At 40.9% G+C, this 15238-nt stretch overlaps 1 protein-coding gene across 1 annotated transcript in view; it reads right to left on the bottom strand.

Annotated features, from left to right (window-relative positions):
- Positions 1-10534, bottom strand: part of nsfl1c (NSFL1 (p97) cofactor (p47)) — a 66187-nt gene extending 55653 nt beyond the window's left edge. The window contains exon 1 of the mRNA XM_028812133.2: positions 10384-10534. Within this exon, the coding sequence (XP_028667966.1) occupies positions 10384-10485 (102 nt within the window). The 5' untranslated portion in view covers positions 10486-10534. The remainder of the gene's footprint in view (positions 1-10383) is intronic.
- Between the last annotated feature and the right edge of the window lie 4704 nt (positions 10535-15238).

Below are 15238 nucleotides of genomic sequence, written 5' to 3'. Positions count from 1 at the left end.
ATTTGCTTTGGCTTCTTCCCTTCCTTTGAAAGTAATTTAATTATGGAACCATAGACATGTGTTTGCCATCTTCTCTCTCAGAGTGTGCTCGCCATGAAATGATCTCAAACTACATGTATGGCATGCCAAGAAATGCCCTCACCTTCAGAGACAAGTTCAGATTTGTTACCGAAATACATGAAACTCGGTGTACCCCTCACACACTGATTGATGCAACAATGTACATGCACGCCTTAGCAACAGATGATAGTGAAAGCTAAATGATGAAGCAGCCTGTATACCTGTATACTCCTCCAAAATGGAACTTCTGCTGATTAGTGAGTAGGAAATAAATAAGAAACTTCAAAAATACTTTATATTAATATTTGAAAGAAATTATGAGCAATGAACAGTTATTGCTTTCGCATCAATTAATTTCTGTTACCCTGTTTTGTATTTCAGTTCAACAATTCTAAAGCATTGCCTTTAAAAGTGAGCATGAAGGAGCAGGCAAAGCTGCAAACTTACTAACAGTGTTGTGTGAAACAGGAAATCTTGGTTAAAAACTGTAAATTATTCACTTTGATGACTTGAGAGTTCCATCTGTCCACTTGGTCACATCTGACTGTCTATTCTAGCATGCACAGCAAATAGAGAATCGGCACCTTGGGCTCGCAGGTCATGGTTATTTCTTTTGAGTCCTTTAATAAACTTCCACTACTCTGAGAAGCCATTAAAGTAAGAATTTAATTTAACTTTGTAGATACAACAATAACCTTGGACTTTTTAATTTGCCAGTCAACCGACATCCTCATCCTTGACAAAGTTTAAAAGATAAGATAAGAGGAAATACAACATTTCTGGTAAAAGTGATTGAAATTAGGCCCTCCTGCTGGGTAAGCTGCCATGATAGAGTGCAAAATGCAGCTATCCAAAAGGATTTGTGGGAGTAAGTTACACTTTTAGATATTAAGGACTATCAGGAGTACTTGGTACTACCCTGAGCAGAGCACAGTTACAGGTATGCTCACTATTTTGGTCCCAAACCAAAATTTCACATACTATGCCCACTGAGGGTAGACTTTGCATACTTGGCATACCAATGCTAATGTGATAGTTCTAAAAAAGGCCTACTATTGGCACTTCCCTAGTAAAGTGCAGGTGTGGTCACTAAAGAAAGTTGTGGGAAACCTATCACAACTGAAGAGTTTGTGCTGATGGGGAATCTATGCAAAATCTGGCAGAGATAACCTCAACAGTGTGGATTTGCATACCAGACAAACTCACTTTTAAATATTAGATTCCCACTGGAAGAACACCCACAGCACACTAGATAGATGGACTCTCTCTCTCTCTCTCTCTCTCTCTCTCTCTCTCTCTCTCTCTCTCTCTCTCTCTCCCTCCCTCCCTCCCTCCCTCCCTCCCTAAACTAAAATCCAGAGGTCTACACAGGCCTGAAATTAATGCTCAAATCTGACCACAACCTGCCCAACTGGAGGTAGCAAGTCAGAAGCCCGAACTGAACCCAAACCGAATATGGGAGGGGCATTATATAAATAAAATGTATTATTATTGTTATTAAATATAATAATCTTCTTTTGGCTTCTATAATGAAGAATAATAATATATCATAATGTTCTCACTGATCTCAATTTACTTTGCATACCGCAGTGAGCTCAGTAAATTAAAAAACTGTTCAATTACAACAGCAGTGTTGCCAAGGCAGTTGACACCATTAAAAGCAAAAAGTCAAAAATAAAATTTGCACCTATTACTTTAGAATATTTAAAATAAGAGCTTTATCAGCTTACTAGCATAAAAAGCCTTAAAGAGTTTATTTAAATGGCAATATCCCAATTTATTTTGGAACTCACCAATTCAACAGTTCATATGCAATAATGTTTGAATTTAGTACGGATTATAAGCAGTAGTATTCAGTTACTGGACAGAAAATGTCAGAGAATAAATTTAAAGTATGGATATACTAAGATAAATTAGGTGGCTCAGGATGATAGAATAGATTTAGAGGGAGGTCCAGATCTAATTATGCAACTGTTCGACTGACAACCGTCTCCCCGCCATTTTGGAATGCAGGGCAGGTGCTGCCATCTATCGGCAACAAAAAGAATTTTAAGTGAAATCTCTATGTGCAGGGCAGGTGCTGTGAATTCTCTATGTAATAAACATAATATGTTATAGCGTAATGAAAACTGCATAATTATATCTGGACCACCCTATACTATATAATAAAACACTAAGATCTGTGTGCCCAGCCTCTCCAAGCAATCAAATTGGTCAGTTTGGCTTTGGCATTGCAATGAAAGAGGAAATGCGAGAGGGAGACACACGAGGAGAAGACACACAGTTAGGGAGTCGCCTTCAAAGATGGAAAGTATAAAACAGGACAATAGGCAAGAAAGTCGCCTCGAAAATCATGAGCGAGTCGGAGTAGCAGGATTTACGGGAGCAAGCTTGAGAGAGGGAGTGCCGGTGAAGAGAAGTTCAGACACACACGAATACAGATGAAAGGCGCTGGAAGTACACAGAATGCAAGAAATACCTTTGAAATATTCTACCACCTGTCTTCAACAGGGACCATAGCGCTATGCTGGAATCACCCCCATCTGCCACACATTAAAATCTAAGCCTTGCATTGTATTTTGACATTTTTGAATGGCAAAATGTGTGTACTTAAAATATTAATTAGAGCTGTTGTTACTGTTAGTATTTATATATTTTATATTCCATTACAGAAAAAAAGCATTGTTCACTTGAATAATGGAGGTACTTTAGTAAAAAGCCACTGAATGGAATTTCTGTTTTTGCAGAGGTATAAAAAGGTATCGAATATCATAAAATTTCACTGGTGTTAAATACAAAAATTATGGTATTGTGACATCTCTGCTCCAGTACTGCAGTATTTTATACATCTATTTATGAACATCACTTCCAGGATTAGCTTGTTTGTAATTTTGATTGGTTAGCTCGTTTCATCATTAAGGAAAAAGGTCAGCGTTCTTAAACACACTCCAGCACAATGTACTCTAGAACAAATTTTTCTGCTTCACTTCTCTGCTCTTTGATGTATAGTTGTACTAAGAACACATTTTTAAATCCTTCTCCTGCACATTAACAGGCTCATTCAGCCTAAGCCTTGAGCCAGAGATCCCTAACTTGCTGCTTTTTATGCTACAACTGTTAAGCATTCATTGCAGCAAGCTTCTATCCTTTCTTATTAAACACAATGGGAAAACAACTACCATGTTTCTGATTTTCCTTTTGTTTAGAACTGCTTTAGAAGTTACCATTTTAAAGCAGTTATAATATACAATGTCAGCAATGCTTATTTAGCCTACTCAGACAAACTGCAGTTTCACACATAGACTGCATCTTAGCTGGTGGGCTGACTTGACACAAAAGGCCTAAAATAATGAAGCAAACTGAAAGAAATAAAAGCAGGTCACCTGTATTTAACAGCAGCTGTGAAATGGAAAAACAAAGACATGAGGACTTTGGTTCAGTCCTGTCTATTGCTATTTGATTGCAAACTTATGCCAGCAGTATATAATGGGCACACCGCACTGCCAAGTCAGATTCAACAGAGCCTGTCTGTCATCCATGAATGTCACTTTTTTTTTTTTTTAATAGCTTGTTACCTTTCATCGAGTCATAGAAGTAACTATAGTGTTGGCTTCTTGTGCTTTATATATTAATATATTCTATTTTCTTTGCTAATGTAGTAGTGTTGCCCACTTAAACTCATTTTATAAGTTTTTTAATTTTCCAAATTGCCTTAAATTCAGAATTCTGCTAAATACATATAATTACAGGGAAATGCTTAAAAACTGTCACAATTTAGTACATTCAGTTGTTTCATTTGTGAAACAGGCACAGCCTCATAGTGCCTCAATGTATCGACCGTAAAAAAAGAGGCGAACAGTTAGTAATGTTACAAACGAGCAAAAAGAAGCATAGCTAGGAAGAAGAAGAATGTGCTAATTTACTGCGCTTACTGAGTCTGAACAATCGCAAGTCTGGGGCTCCTCTGTGCATTAAGAGGTAGACAAAGGCAGGAGACGTGCACCCAATTCCACTTTTTCTTTGATTATTGCACTTTGTGCATTCTGTGTTTTAAGGAGTGACATTCACTTGAAGGCCGCAGTTTTCACCTGCCCTCTTTAAACAACTGTGCACATATCATTAAGCACTTCAGAATTGACAGATGTACCACAAGCACAAAAGTAAATATATGAATAAAAAAAAACATAAAAATGTACTTTCAAATATATATTTAATATATGCTTAACAGTATTTTTATTATGAATATATTACATTTTGGGTTGACAGGCTAAGTGGATGGTCCACTGTACATGCAGCATATTGATCATGTTGCATTAAATTAATATGCCAATTTCTTTTTGGTCTATTTCAGTATTTAGTTTTTCCAGCATACCCTGTTAATACACTAGAAATCCTACATCAGGTTGGTGCCCACCTTGACCCCAAAATTACCAAGGTAAGCTCTGACCCACTTATCCAACTTCCAAAAATGAATAATGCCCACTTGCTCATGCTGGGTCAATTCAGAACTGCCAATTAACTTAACAACTCTTTCTCTTGGAAACCAGAGAGAGAAAAAGCAACACAGTCATGGCGAGAGTGTGCAAACGGCACACAGACAACCAACCAGCATGCAAGGTATCATCAAAGCCAGAATTCTGAAATTATAATGCCAATAATCCTAACCACTGGTCTGCTAATAAACAAATCTACTTTTATATATATATATATATATATATATATATATATATATATATATAAAATCCTAAGCCTAAAAGTGCAACGATTTTGTACAACACATTTTTTGTCACGCTTTAAATCGGGCTTATTTTAAAACCTACATATATATGTTTGGTATCATTCTTTTCAGAATTTAGCAAACCTTAATGTGATGTTGTTAGATTCTTCAGATTCTTATTCCGTTTTTAAATTATAAACTAAAAAAATATCAAGAACTCATGTTCTGTGAGATGAGATTTTGTGCTAAGAGATTTAACCATGCCCGAGGCCGGAAATAAAAGACAAAGAGTAGGGCAGCTGCTGTACAGGCTTTAAAATGTTCAATGTGCTGCACAAGATGCAGATCACGTGGCACGGCAGCAGCAGCAGCAACCCAGCAGCTAATCGAGCAAAGAGGAGGTAAAAAAAAAACTATTTGTTAACGAATGTATCAAGAGGGGGTTTCAGAGGAGCGACCGCGTCTCCTTGGGGTGCATTCAGCCCCCCACCTCTTCACAACGTGAGCGGCAGAGACCCGAAGTGGCTGGCACGTAGCGCAGGCTGGGGGGGGGGTTTGGGCAAGCGAAGTGAGCAGGGGGCAAACCCCCTAGTACACTATAACTGTTTAGCCTATGATGAACTTGATCTCATACAGCGGCCCTGGTGGCTGATGCCTATTTGGGCATTACCAGAGACAAGAAACAATTTTGGACAGAGTGCCGGTAACCTGAAAAAAGTACTGACTCCCGACAGTGAACAACATATGATGAAAAATGTTTTGCAAATGTGCACACAGCCTGCACTCACCCATACTCTATTTAAACCGCATGAAGGTATCACACAGCAAAATTCACACTGCCCAAGTCTGTGTTGATGCTTATCTGGCAATGAGTTGTAGGTAACTGTACAGGTACTGTAAATGATATGTCATTATTTGAAATACATTTCCTGCGTGTTCTGTGTCTACAACGATCTGTGTAAATATAGGATAACATAACAGATGTGAGGCAACAAAAGGTGTACACATAGCTAAAACAGAAAATGTTTTCATATGCTATAGTGATAATGACATAATGCTGACATGACGTGCAGAATGTGTAAAATATCAAGGTATAACAAAACATGTCTGCTTCTATTCAAGCATAAAACCAAATAAAAATAAATCATTCAAATGACATGTAGCTAAGAATGTGTAAAAACTGAAGCCCAAATATCAGCTGGTACAAAATAATGACGTTTGCGTGTTTCACAGTGGAAACGTGGCTGTGTCTTGCAGATCCGCTCAGGCGGCGCAGTGATAGAGCTGCTGCTTCGTAGTCAAGAGGTTTCTTGGTTCAAATCCCAGGTCCTCACTGCATTTAGTGCTTTATTAGTAGTCATTTTTTATAGCAATTCCCCAACTTCTGCAGGTCAACACACTTTTCTCTCATTTGAAATTGTGTGTTCTCTAATATTCTTAGGGATGTTGACCTCTGTGCTACCTCACATTTATACCCCAGTGAAATAGGAAGTCACGGATTACTGCTGGAAAGGTTCTACACCACTGTTTCTCAACCTCGGTCTGAGGGGCACACTGTGGCTGCAGGTTTTTGTTCCAACCAGCTTCTGTTTTTAATTGGGCTAATTAAGTGATGTGTTATTTCTCCAAGTTCTGTGTTTTGGGAACAATATCGAAATTAGAAAACTAAGTTTGGTAAAAAAAAAATATATATATATATATGTGTGTATGTGTATTCGCTTTCCCACCCACCCAAACCCCTCTCTCCGGGGGCACGCTTCACGTCTCTGCCGCTGGCGTTGTGAAGAGGGAGGGCTGAATGACACTAAGAAGATGCAGACGAATCAGCTGCTGCTACCACACTGCGTGTTCTGCATGTCGCGCTATGCGGTGATCATTTAAAAGCTTGTACAGTAGTTGTCCTTTTGTCTCACTTCCTTGTCTCCCGGGACGTTAAATTGTCTCCGAGAAATTGTTTGTAAGTAGGGCGTGACGTGCAAGTAGTCTCCCGGGACTTCAAAGTGTCTCCCCAAGATGATCACGTCTCGACCCAAGACTTTTTTATATAATTGATAGATACAAGGGGGCTCCGCCCCCTGCTCGCTTCGCTCGCCTACCCCCAGTGTTGGGTAACCCGAAATACATTGATGAATGTATGAGATATATTAGAGTGTAACAAAGGAAGTGTATTCATTAAACCTAATGAATGTCCACTAATAGTGGACTCATCACAGAATGCGTTGTCAGCTAATTGGCGGAATTGTTTATCGGCCGTCTGTCGTTCCTTTCTTTGCCGTTTATCTATTCACTCTGCTGTTTGAGAGGCGCGTTGTAGGTGCCTACGTTCATTAATTGTATTCAGGCGGGCTCGCTTCTGTATGTATCTCTGTCAGTTGTGGTCGTTCATTTTGAACCCGTGCCTGCTTTGCTTCCGCAGTTTCAGACACGTGTTGTAGGCGTCTATGTACATTGTATTTGTCCATGCAGGCTCATTTTTGTAGCTCCGTTAGTCCAGCTGTTTGGTTTTGGAGCCGAGACAGTTTTGCTTCCGCGGTTTCAGACGCGCGTTGTAGGTGCCCATGTCTATTGTTTTTATCCATGCGGGCTCGCATCTTTGTGGACCTGTGGGGCCTCCGTAGGTGTGTTAGAAGCGCGTGGTCCATGCTGTGTAGTGTGGCCGTTTAGTTCAGAAGCGCGTTGTAGGCGCATGTGCCTTTCGTACTTTCACGCACCTTCCATACTATCTTTGTGGACCTGTGGGGCCTCCGTAGCCTCTTCCATTCGACTCTGAGGTGCAGCGCGGAATCCTCTTTTTTGTGTGGCTGTGTCGTTACCTATGGGAACATTGCCTCATTTCTTATTTACGTTAATTGAGCTCCTTCGTTTTTGAGCTGTGACTCCTTTGTTCTCGGTGGATCACACTTAGTGCGCAGGCGCCGACAGCGAGCGATGTCTCCTGCGTCCATGGGCATGCCATGTACCTGCGTCCATATCCGGTTTACCATTCTTGGTTAGTAATATGGATATTAAAATGTACCAAACAGTTATATTGGACTAATATATTTTTTTCTTTTTAACAATATTTTCATCTTGATTTTCATTCTACCTTTCTAGGTGTTCTAATTGTTTTATTAATCCATTATTTACTAATTAGTGTGTCTGATGCTAAAGTAGTTGCAGCCTTTGAATATTCTGTGTTGTTTACCAGCATGTCTGCTCTCCTCATTGTTAATTGCCATTAATTGTCATTCAGTTTGATAATTGTTAATTTGTTAATTGTCATTCAATTTGTTAATTGTCATTCAATTTGTTAATTGTCATTCAATTTGTTAATTGTCAGCCTTAATTGTCATTCTGCTCATTGTTAATAAGATAAAACAAAGGGGAAAAAACTGCACAGAGAAAGGGCAAAATATAATAAAATCAACAAAAGAGAGTTAAGCATTTAAATCAATAGCAAAAGCAGAAATATTTCTAAATGTCTTACAAATGTAAAAATCATGCTGCTGTGCTTTTCTGAATGTAGAATAAGAGAGAAAAACAATACCAGCTAATTAAATGAGCGCAGTGTTATCAGGTGTTGTCACTGATTAGGAATCTGGTTGGAACAAAAACCTGCAGTTACAGGGGGGCCACAGGACCGAGGTTGGGAAACACTGTTCTACACAAAATCAATTTAAAAAAGTCAAGTTATAGATGGGAAAAAAAAACACTCGAGCTACACTTTGTTCATGAGAATGTCTAGGAGTGCCACAATAGTGGCACATGTCATTTGTTAAATATAGGTATTCTTGAAGAAGGCTTATTTTTTCTCAGAATAAATGTTCTTCAATGAAAGGCTGGACTCGTCTCACTTTAGTCAATACAACAATAAGGTAATTGACCCCCAAATTTTTTTTTTTGCAACCTGTTTACTCCTCTTTAACAAGAGAGCCAATATACATAAAATGCAAAGTTGACCGACTCGCTCACCCACTCACTCATCAACAAAAATACTATTTCCCATGTAGTCAAAAAGCTCAGACTTAGCAGGATAGTACACCTAGGGTGGTTGTCATCTGCTAAGAAAGGACATTTCAATATCACAATATTTAGGGATACCCCCCCATAAAAAAATAATTACCCCAAAAACGTTTGCACTGATTCCTTTGAAATTTGGAGGCATTACAGACAAAAAGAAAATTAGCCAACTTGTGTCCCCCCCCCCCCCAATATTTATTAATATTATGCTAACGTTCATGCTCTGCACTGAGCATAGGTGTGCCTTTACGCAAACAAAGGAGTACAAGTGACTGACTAGTCAAAAGAATCGATGGACGACTTTAGAAGCATGCAGTGTCCCAGACAGGAAAAAAAGAAATTACGTTTTCCTGAGTACAGTGAGGTGTGAAATGCAAAAAGAAAATCTGGCAAAACTCAAGAATGATGCCAGGCTCAAAGACTAGCAAACACAATAAAAGTCCAGTGCGGGTGCCAGGCATGGTGGCTGTGAGTATAGGTGTTGCTTCGCTAGAAGCAAAAAGGAAGGGAGAGAGAGAGAGAGAAGCAGAGTAGTAATCTTCTTGGATCCAATAACTGCTACTCCATCATAACATACATTCACATCTACACAGTGCTTGAACAAAATGATGCAATTCTTACTATCATCTGCTTATTTTGCTGATGCCTTTATCCATGGCGACTTACAACATTTGAGATACCATTTCCTTGGTTTATTTCTCAATTGGTGCCCAGTGGCTTGCTCATGGTCACATGGTGTCCAGTAGCAACATTTGAACCCACATCTTGAGGGTTTTCAGTCCAAAGCCTTAGCCACTACACCACTGTAATATTAACCCATGGTGTGAAAAAACAGAAAACCATTTCATTACATAGTATGTCCGATACATCCGATTAACCGACGGCACTATTACCATGGCCCATTTTCTCATGAAATTAACCGGGCGAATCCAAGTAACACAACTATTAACGAATATATACAAAATTGCACGAATGACACCTAAGCCAACGCAATATGCATAATGTTATGAATACCTCACAAATGTGACGGTGACCTTAACCGAGCACTGCATTCCGCTAACTGCTGGCTGCAGATGGCACGGATCGCGAGTGCGGGGTGTAAAAATCACTGAAGTTCTAATCCGCTCCACTTGCGTGCCCAGGTAGGAATGAAGCCGAAGGTCCGGACTTGCCGTCTGCGGGAGCCCATGGGCAACACCGCGACCAACGTAGTGAAAAGCTCTAACTAACCCGCCTGGCCACTTCATGTTACTACCGCCGAGAACAAAAACGGTCCTTAATCACAAAGTGGACCGACTTGTTCTTACTTTCCCATTCACATGAGAACCTAAAGTGGCCCGCCACTATACAACAAAAACACTTTCTGGAAAACATTCTACTTAGAGAATACTGTTCTAAATGAATATTAAGGGGGTGTTTAAAAGGTCCAGCAACTGTTGCCACCGCTTTATCACATAGCCCGGGTCCTGAAAGAGAAAGTAATGAATGACTTGCAGATTCTGAGCCACTCTCCGCCGTGGTTGACTGTCCCCGTATTATCCTCGCTCGCCCCGCTCTTTGTCAACTAATCCACAAGGCTGACACTTCACCAGCTTCCCGGTGCTTACCTGTAGGTCCCATCCGGCGGATTCCAAGAAAAATCGAGCGCGTTCTTCGTCCACATTCGTTACCGCAACAAATTCCCTCACTGCATCCTCGTGATCTGCCATCTTGGACAAGCGGAAACGTGAACTGACTCCGGATGGGGAACGCACGGCGGGTCAGCAAAGGTTCCGAGTGCGCATTGGTTCCTAGGGAGCGGCGCTCGTTGTTCGCTGCGGTGTCACGTGGCCTACAGTCGGCAGAGACGGCGAGTTTGCTTTGCACCCTTCTTTCTTTCCATAACTGACATTTATTTGCTGCTTTTAACCAAATCCGAATGACTGTGACAACCCAACAAAGGATAACCCTGTCCCTAGTTTAGGTGAGTGAGTATATAACAATATATTAACATCTTCAAGAAGCCCTATCACAATTCCAGTTGCTGTGTAAGAACTGACAATAGCACCACCACTTTCTTTAACATCTATACAGGCGTGAAACAAGGATGCATTTTATCACCATTTCTGTTTCTTCTTGCCATCAACTTCGTCATGAAGAATGCAATGGACAAACCAGATATTAGCATTTCATGGAAACAAGGTACCTGACTGACAGATTTGGACTTTGCCGACGACATAGTATTGTTAGCTGAGACGAATGAACAGCTGTAAGATATGACCACAAACTTGGAGACAGAAGCTGCCAAAGTTGGATTACGAATATGCCAAAATAAAATGAAGGTGATAGCTCACAGGCACCATTCAAAACCACATAAACATCCAATTTGGCAATACAGTGATCGAAAGAGGGCAACAGTTCCCGTACCTTGGCAGCATACTGACTTGTGAAGATGGGGACACTGAAGCAGATGGCAACTAGAGCATCGGCAAAGCATCAGCAGTGTTTTAAAAGATACACTCCATCTGGTCAACACAAACAATTACCATGCAGACGAAAATTCGGCTCTTCAACACCATTGTCATTCCAATTGTAATTTATGCCAGAGAGACATGGAGAATCACAGCAAAGGTAGCAAGAAAATTGAATGTTTTCCAACAGCGCTGCCTAAGAAGAATCCTGGGCATCACTTATTGTGATTATATCACAAATGAAGAAATCCTGCAACATAGTGTGGCATGAAACGACTGGAGGATGTCGTAATGGAACATCACTTACGATTAGCAGGACATATTCTTCACCCACCTGACCATCGACATCCCAGGATAGCAATGACATGGACACCACCAAAAGGGAAGAGAAAACAGGAAAGACCAGCATCCTGACTAAAATGCAAAATGTTACGCTCAAAAAACTTGAGACATGTTTTTAAATACTGTGACGGATGGCTGGGGCCCATGCCTGGCCGGGATGCCCCTGCACCATATGTGCCAGGGGGGCAAGAGTGGGAAACCCAGTATCTCCCCCTGGACGCTAGATGGCAGCCTCCCTGGGTTGCAGCGGTGCCTCGGACTCCCCCAGGGCTTCATAGGGGTTGGAGTTCTGTGCAGCCCTGTTGGGTTCCGCAGGCGCTGCCAGGGGGTGCTGCAGCAGGAGCTGCTGGCCCCTTTTGGGCATTGGTTTTGCCACACTGGAAGTGCAGCCGGATGTCGGCAATCAAGCACCAGGAGCACTTCCGGGTACCCAATAAAAGGAGCCAACGACCACCACTCAGCGGCCAGAGTCGGGTGGATGAGGACAAGGTTGCCTGGGAGGAGTGGTGGTGCAGAGGAAGAGTGTTCTACTTTGATGTGTTTGTGTTACTTGGGGAATGTGTTGTGCCTGTGAGGATTATGGGGAAGACGTGCCCCACAGGTGAAGAAAAATAAAAGATTTCTTGGTTTTTATACGTGCCTCCATGTCCAGTCTGTGTTGGTTCGGGCGCAATATAGCACCTTTGTTACAATACAAACAAAAGTTTTTAAGATTGTAATATCCCACCATTAGGATTAGCTTGAAGACCGCAGTACAAAAAAGTTTAATTGAGTAATTTACAGAAAGCAGTGTGCTGGCACCCTTCTAACCTCCTTTACATGCAAGTAAGAATTTCACTGTACTATGAACATATTGACCCTATGATCCCCGTGACCCTGCATGGATCATATTAGAACATTACAACATTAGAACATTAAAACACTCCAGACGAGAACAGGCCATTCAGCCCAACAAAGCTCGCCAGTCCCATCCACTTATTTCTTCCAAAAAAACATCAAATCGAGTTTTGGAAGTCCCTAAAGTCTTACTGTCTACCACACTACTTGGTAGCTTATTCCAAGTGTCTGTCGTTCTTTCTGTAAAGAAAAACTTCCTAATGTTTGTGGAAAATTTACCCTAAACAAGTTTCTAACTGTGTCCCCGTGTTCTTGATGAACTCATTTTAAAATAACTGTCTCTGATCCACTGGACTAATTCCCTTCATAATTTCAAACACTTCAGTCAGGTCACCTCTTAACCTTCTTTTGTTTAAAAGGCTCAGATCTTTTAATCTTTCGTTATAATTCATCCACTGTAGCCCTGGAATCAGCCTAGTCGCTCTTCTCTGGACCTTTTCTAGCACTGCTATGTCCTTTTTGTAGCCTGGAGACCAAAACTGCACACAGGACTCCAGATGAGGTCTCACCAGTGTGTTATAAAGCTTCAGCATCACCACCTTGGCCTTGTACTCCACACATCAAGGCACTATATAACCTCACATTCTGTTAGTCTTCTTAACGCCTTCTGAACACTGTCTGGAAGTCGATAGCTTAGAGTCCACTATGACTCCTAAATCCTTCTCATAAGGTGGACTCTTGATTTTCCGACCGCTCGTTGTGTATTTAAACCTCACATTTTTACTTCCTATCTGTAATTCTTTACATTTACTGACATTAAATTTTATCTGCCACAAATCTGCCCAAGCCTGTCTGCTATCCAAGTCCTTCTGTAATGATATATAACGGAGTCCAAATTATCTGCTAATCGACCTATCTTGGTATCATCTGCAAACTTAACCAGCTTGTTACTTATATTCCTATCTAAATCATTTATACAGTGGTGTGAAAAACTATTTGCCCCCTTCCTGATTTCTTATTCTTTTGCATGTTTGTCACACGAAATGTTTCTGATCATCAAACACATTTAACCATTAGTCAAATATAACACAAGTAAACACAAAATGCAGTTTGTAAATGGTGGTTTTTATTATTTAGGGAGAAAAAAAAATCCAAACCTACATGGCCCTGTGTGAAAAAGTAATTGCCCCCTGAACCTAATAACTGGTTGGGCCACCCTTAGCAGCAATAACTGCAATCAAGCGTTTGCGATAACTTGCAATGAGTCTTTTACAGCGCTCTGGAGGAATTTTGGCCCACTCATCTTTGCAAAATTGTTGTAATTCAGCTTTATTTGAGGGTTTTCTAGCATAAACCGCCTTTTTAAGGTCATGCCATAGCATCTCAATTGGATTCAGGTCAGGACTTTGACTAGGCCACTCCAAAGTCTTCATTTTGTTTTTCTTCAGCCATTCAGAGGTGGATTTGCTGGTGTGTTTTGGGTCATTGTCCTGTTGCAGCACCCAAGATCGCTTCAGCTTGAGTTGACGAACAGATGGCCGGACATTCTCCTTCAGGATTTTTTGGTAGACAGTAGAATTCATGGTTCCATCTATCACAGCAAGCCTTCCAGGTCCTGAAGCAGCAAAACAACCCCAGACCATCACACTACCACCACCATATTTTACTGTTGGTATGATGTTCTTTTTCTGAAATGCTGTGTTCCTTTTACGCCAGATGTAACGGGACATTTGCCTTCCAAAAAGTTCAACTTTTGACTCATCAGTCCACGAGGTATTTTCCCAAAAGTCTTGGCAATCATTGAGATGTTTCTTAGCAAAATTGAGACGAGCCCTAATGTTCTTTTTGCTTAACAGTGGTTTGCGTCTTGGAAATCTGTCATGCAGGCCGTTTTTGCCCAGTCTCTTTCTTATGGTGGAGTCGTGAACACTGACCTTAATTGAGGCAAGTGAGGCCTGCAGTTCTTTAGACGTTGTCCTGGGGTCTTTTGTGACCTCTCGGATGAATCGTCTCTGCGCTCTTGGGGTAATTTTGGTCGGCCGGCCACTCCTGGGAAGGTTCACCACTGTTCCATGTTTTTGCCATTTGTGGATAATGGCTCTCACTGTGGTTCGCTGGAGTCCCAAAGCTTTAGAAATGGCTTTATAACCTTTACCAGACTGATAGATCTCAATTACTTCTGTTCTCATTTGTTCCTGAATTTCTTTGGATCTTGGCATGATTTTTTAGCTTTTCAGGTGCTTTTGGTCTACTTCTCTGTGTCAGGCAGCTCCTATTTAAGTGATTTCTTGATTGAAACAGGTGTGGCAGTAATCAGGCCTGGGGGTGGCTACGGAAATTGAACTCAGGTGTGATACACCACAGTTAGGTTATTTTTTAACAAGGGGGCAATTACTTTTTCACACAGGGCCATGTAGGTTTGGATTTTTTTTCTCCCTAAATAATAAACACCATCATTTAAAAACTGCATTTTGTGTTTACTTGTGTTATATTTGACTAATGGTTAAATGTGTTTGATGATCAGAAACATTTTGTGTGACAAACATGCAAAAGAATAAGAAATCAGGAAGGGGGCAAATAGTTTTTCACACCACTGTATATATTAAAACTAGCAGTGGCCCTAGCACTGACCCCTATGGTACACCTCTCTTAACATCGGCCAATTCTGATGAGGTTCCTCACACCGTAACCCTCTGCTTCCTGTGTCTGAGCCAATTCTGCACCCATCTAAAAACATCACCCTGAACTCCCACTTCTTTTAATTTGATGCCCAACCTCTCATGTGGCACCTTATCGAAAGCTTTCTGAGATACTGAAGTGCTAGGGTGTTGTA

Source organism: Erpetoichthys calabaricus, chromosome 10, assembly GCF_900747795.2.
Source record: "Erpetoichthys calabaricus chromosome 10, fErpCal1.3, whole genome shotgun sequence".
Lineage (NCBI taxonomy): Eukaryota > Metazoa > Chordata > Cladistia > Polypteriformes > Polypteridae > Erpetoichthys > Erpetoichthys calabaricus.
Note: the sequence above shows the minus strand (reverse complement) of the source record. Positions and strands in the feature narration are given on the sequence as shown.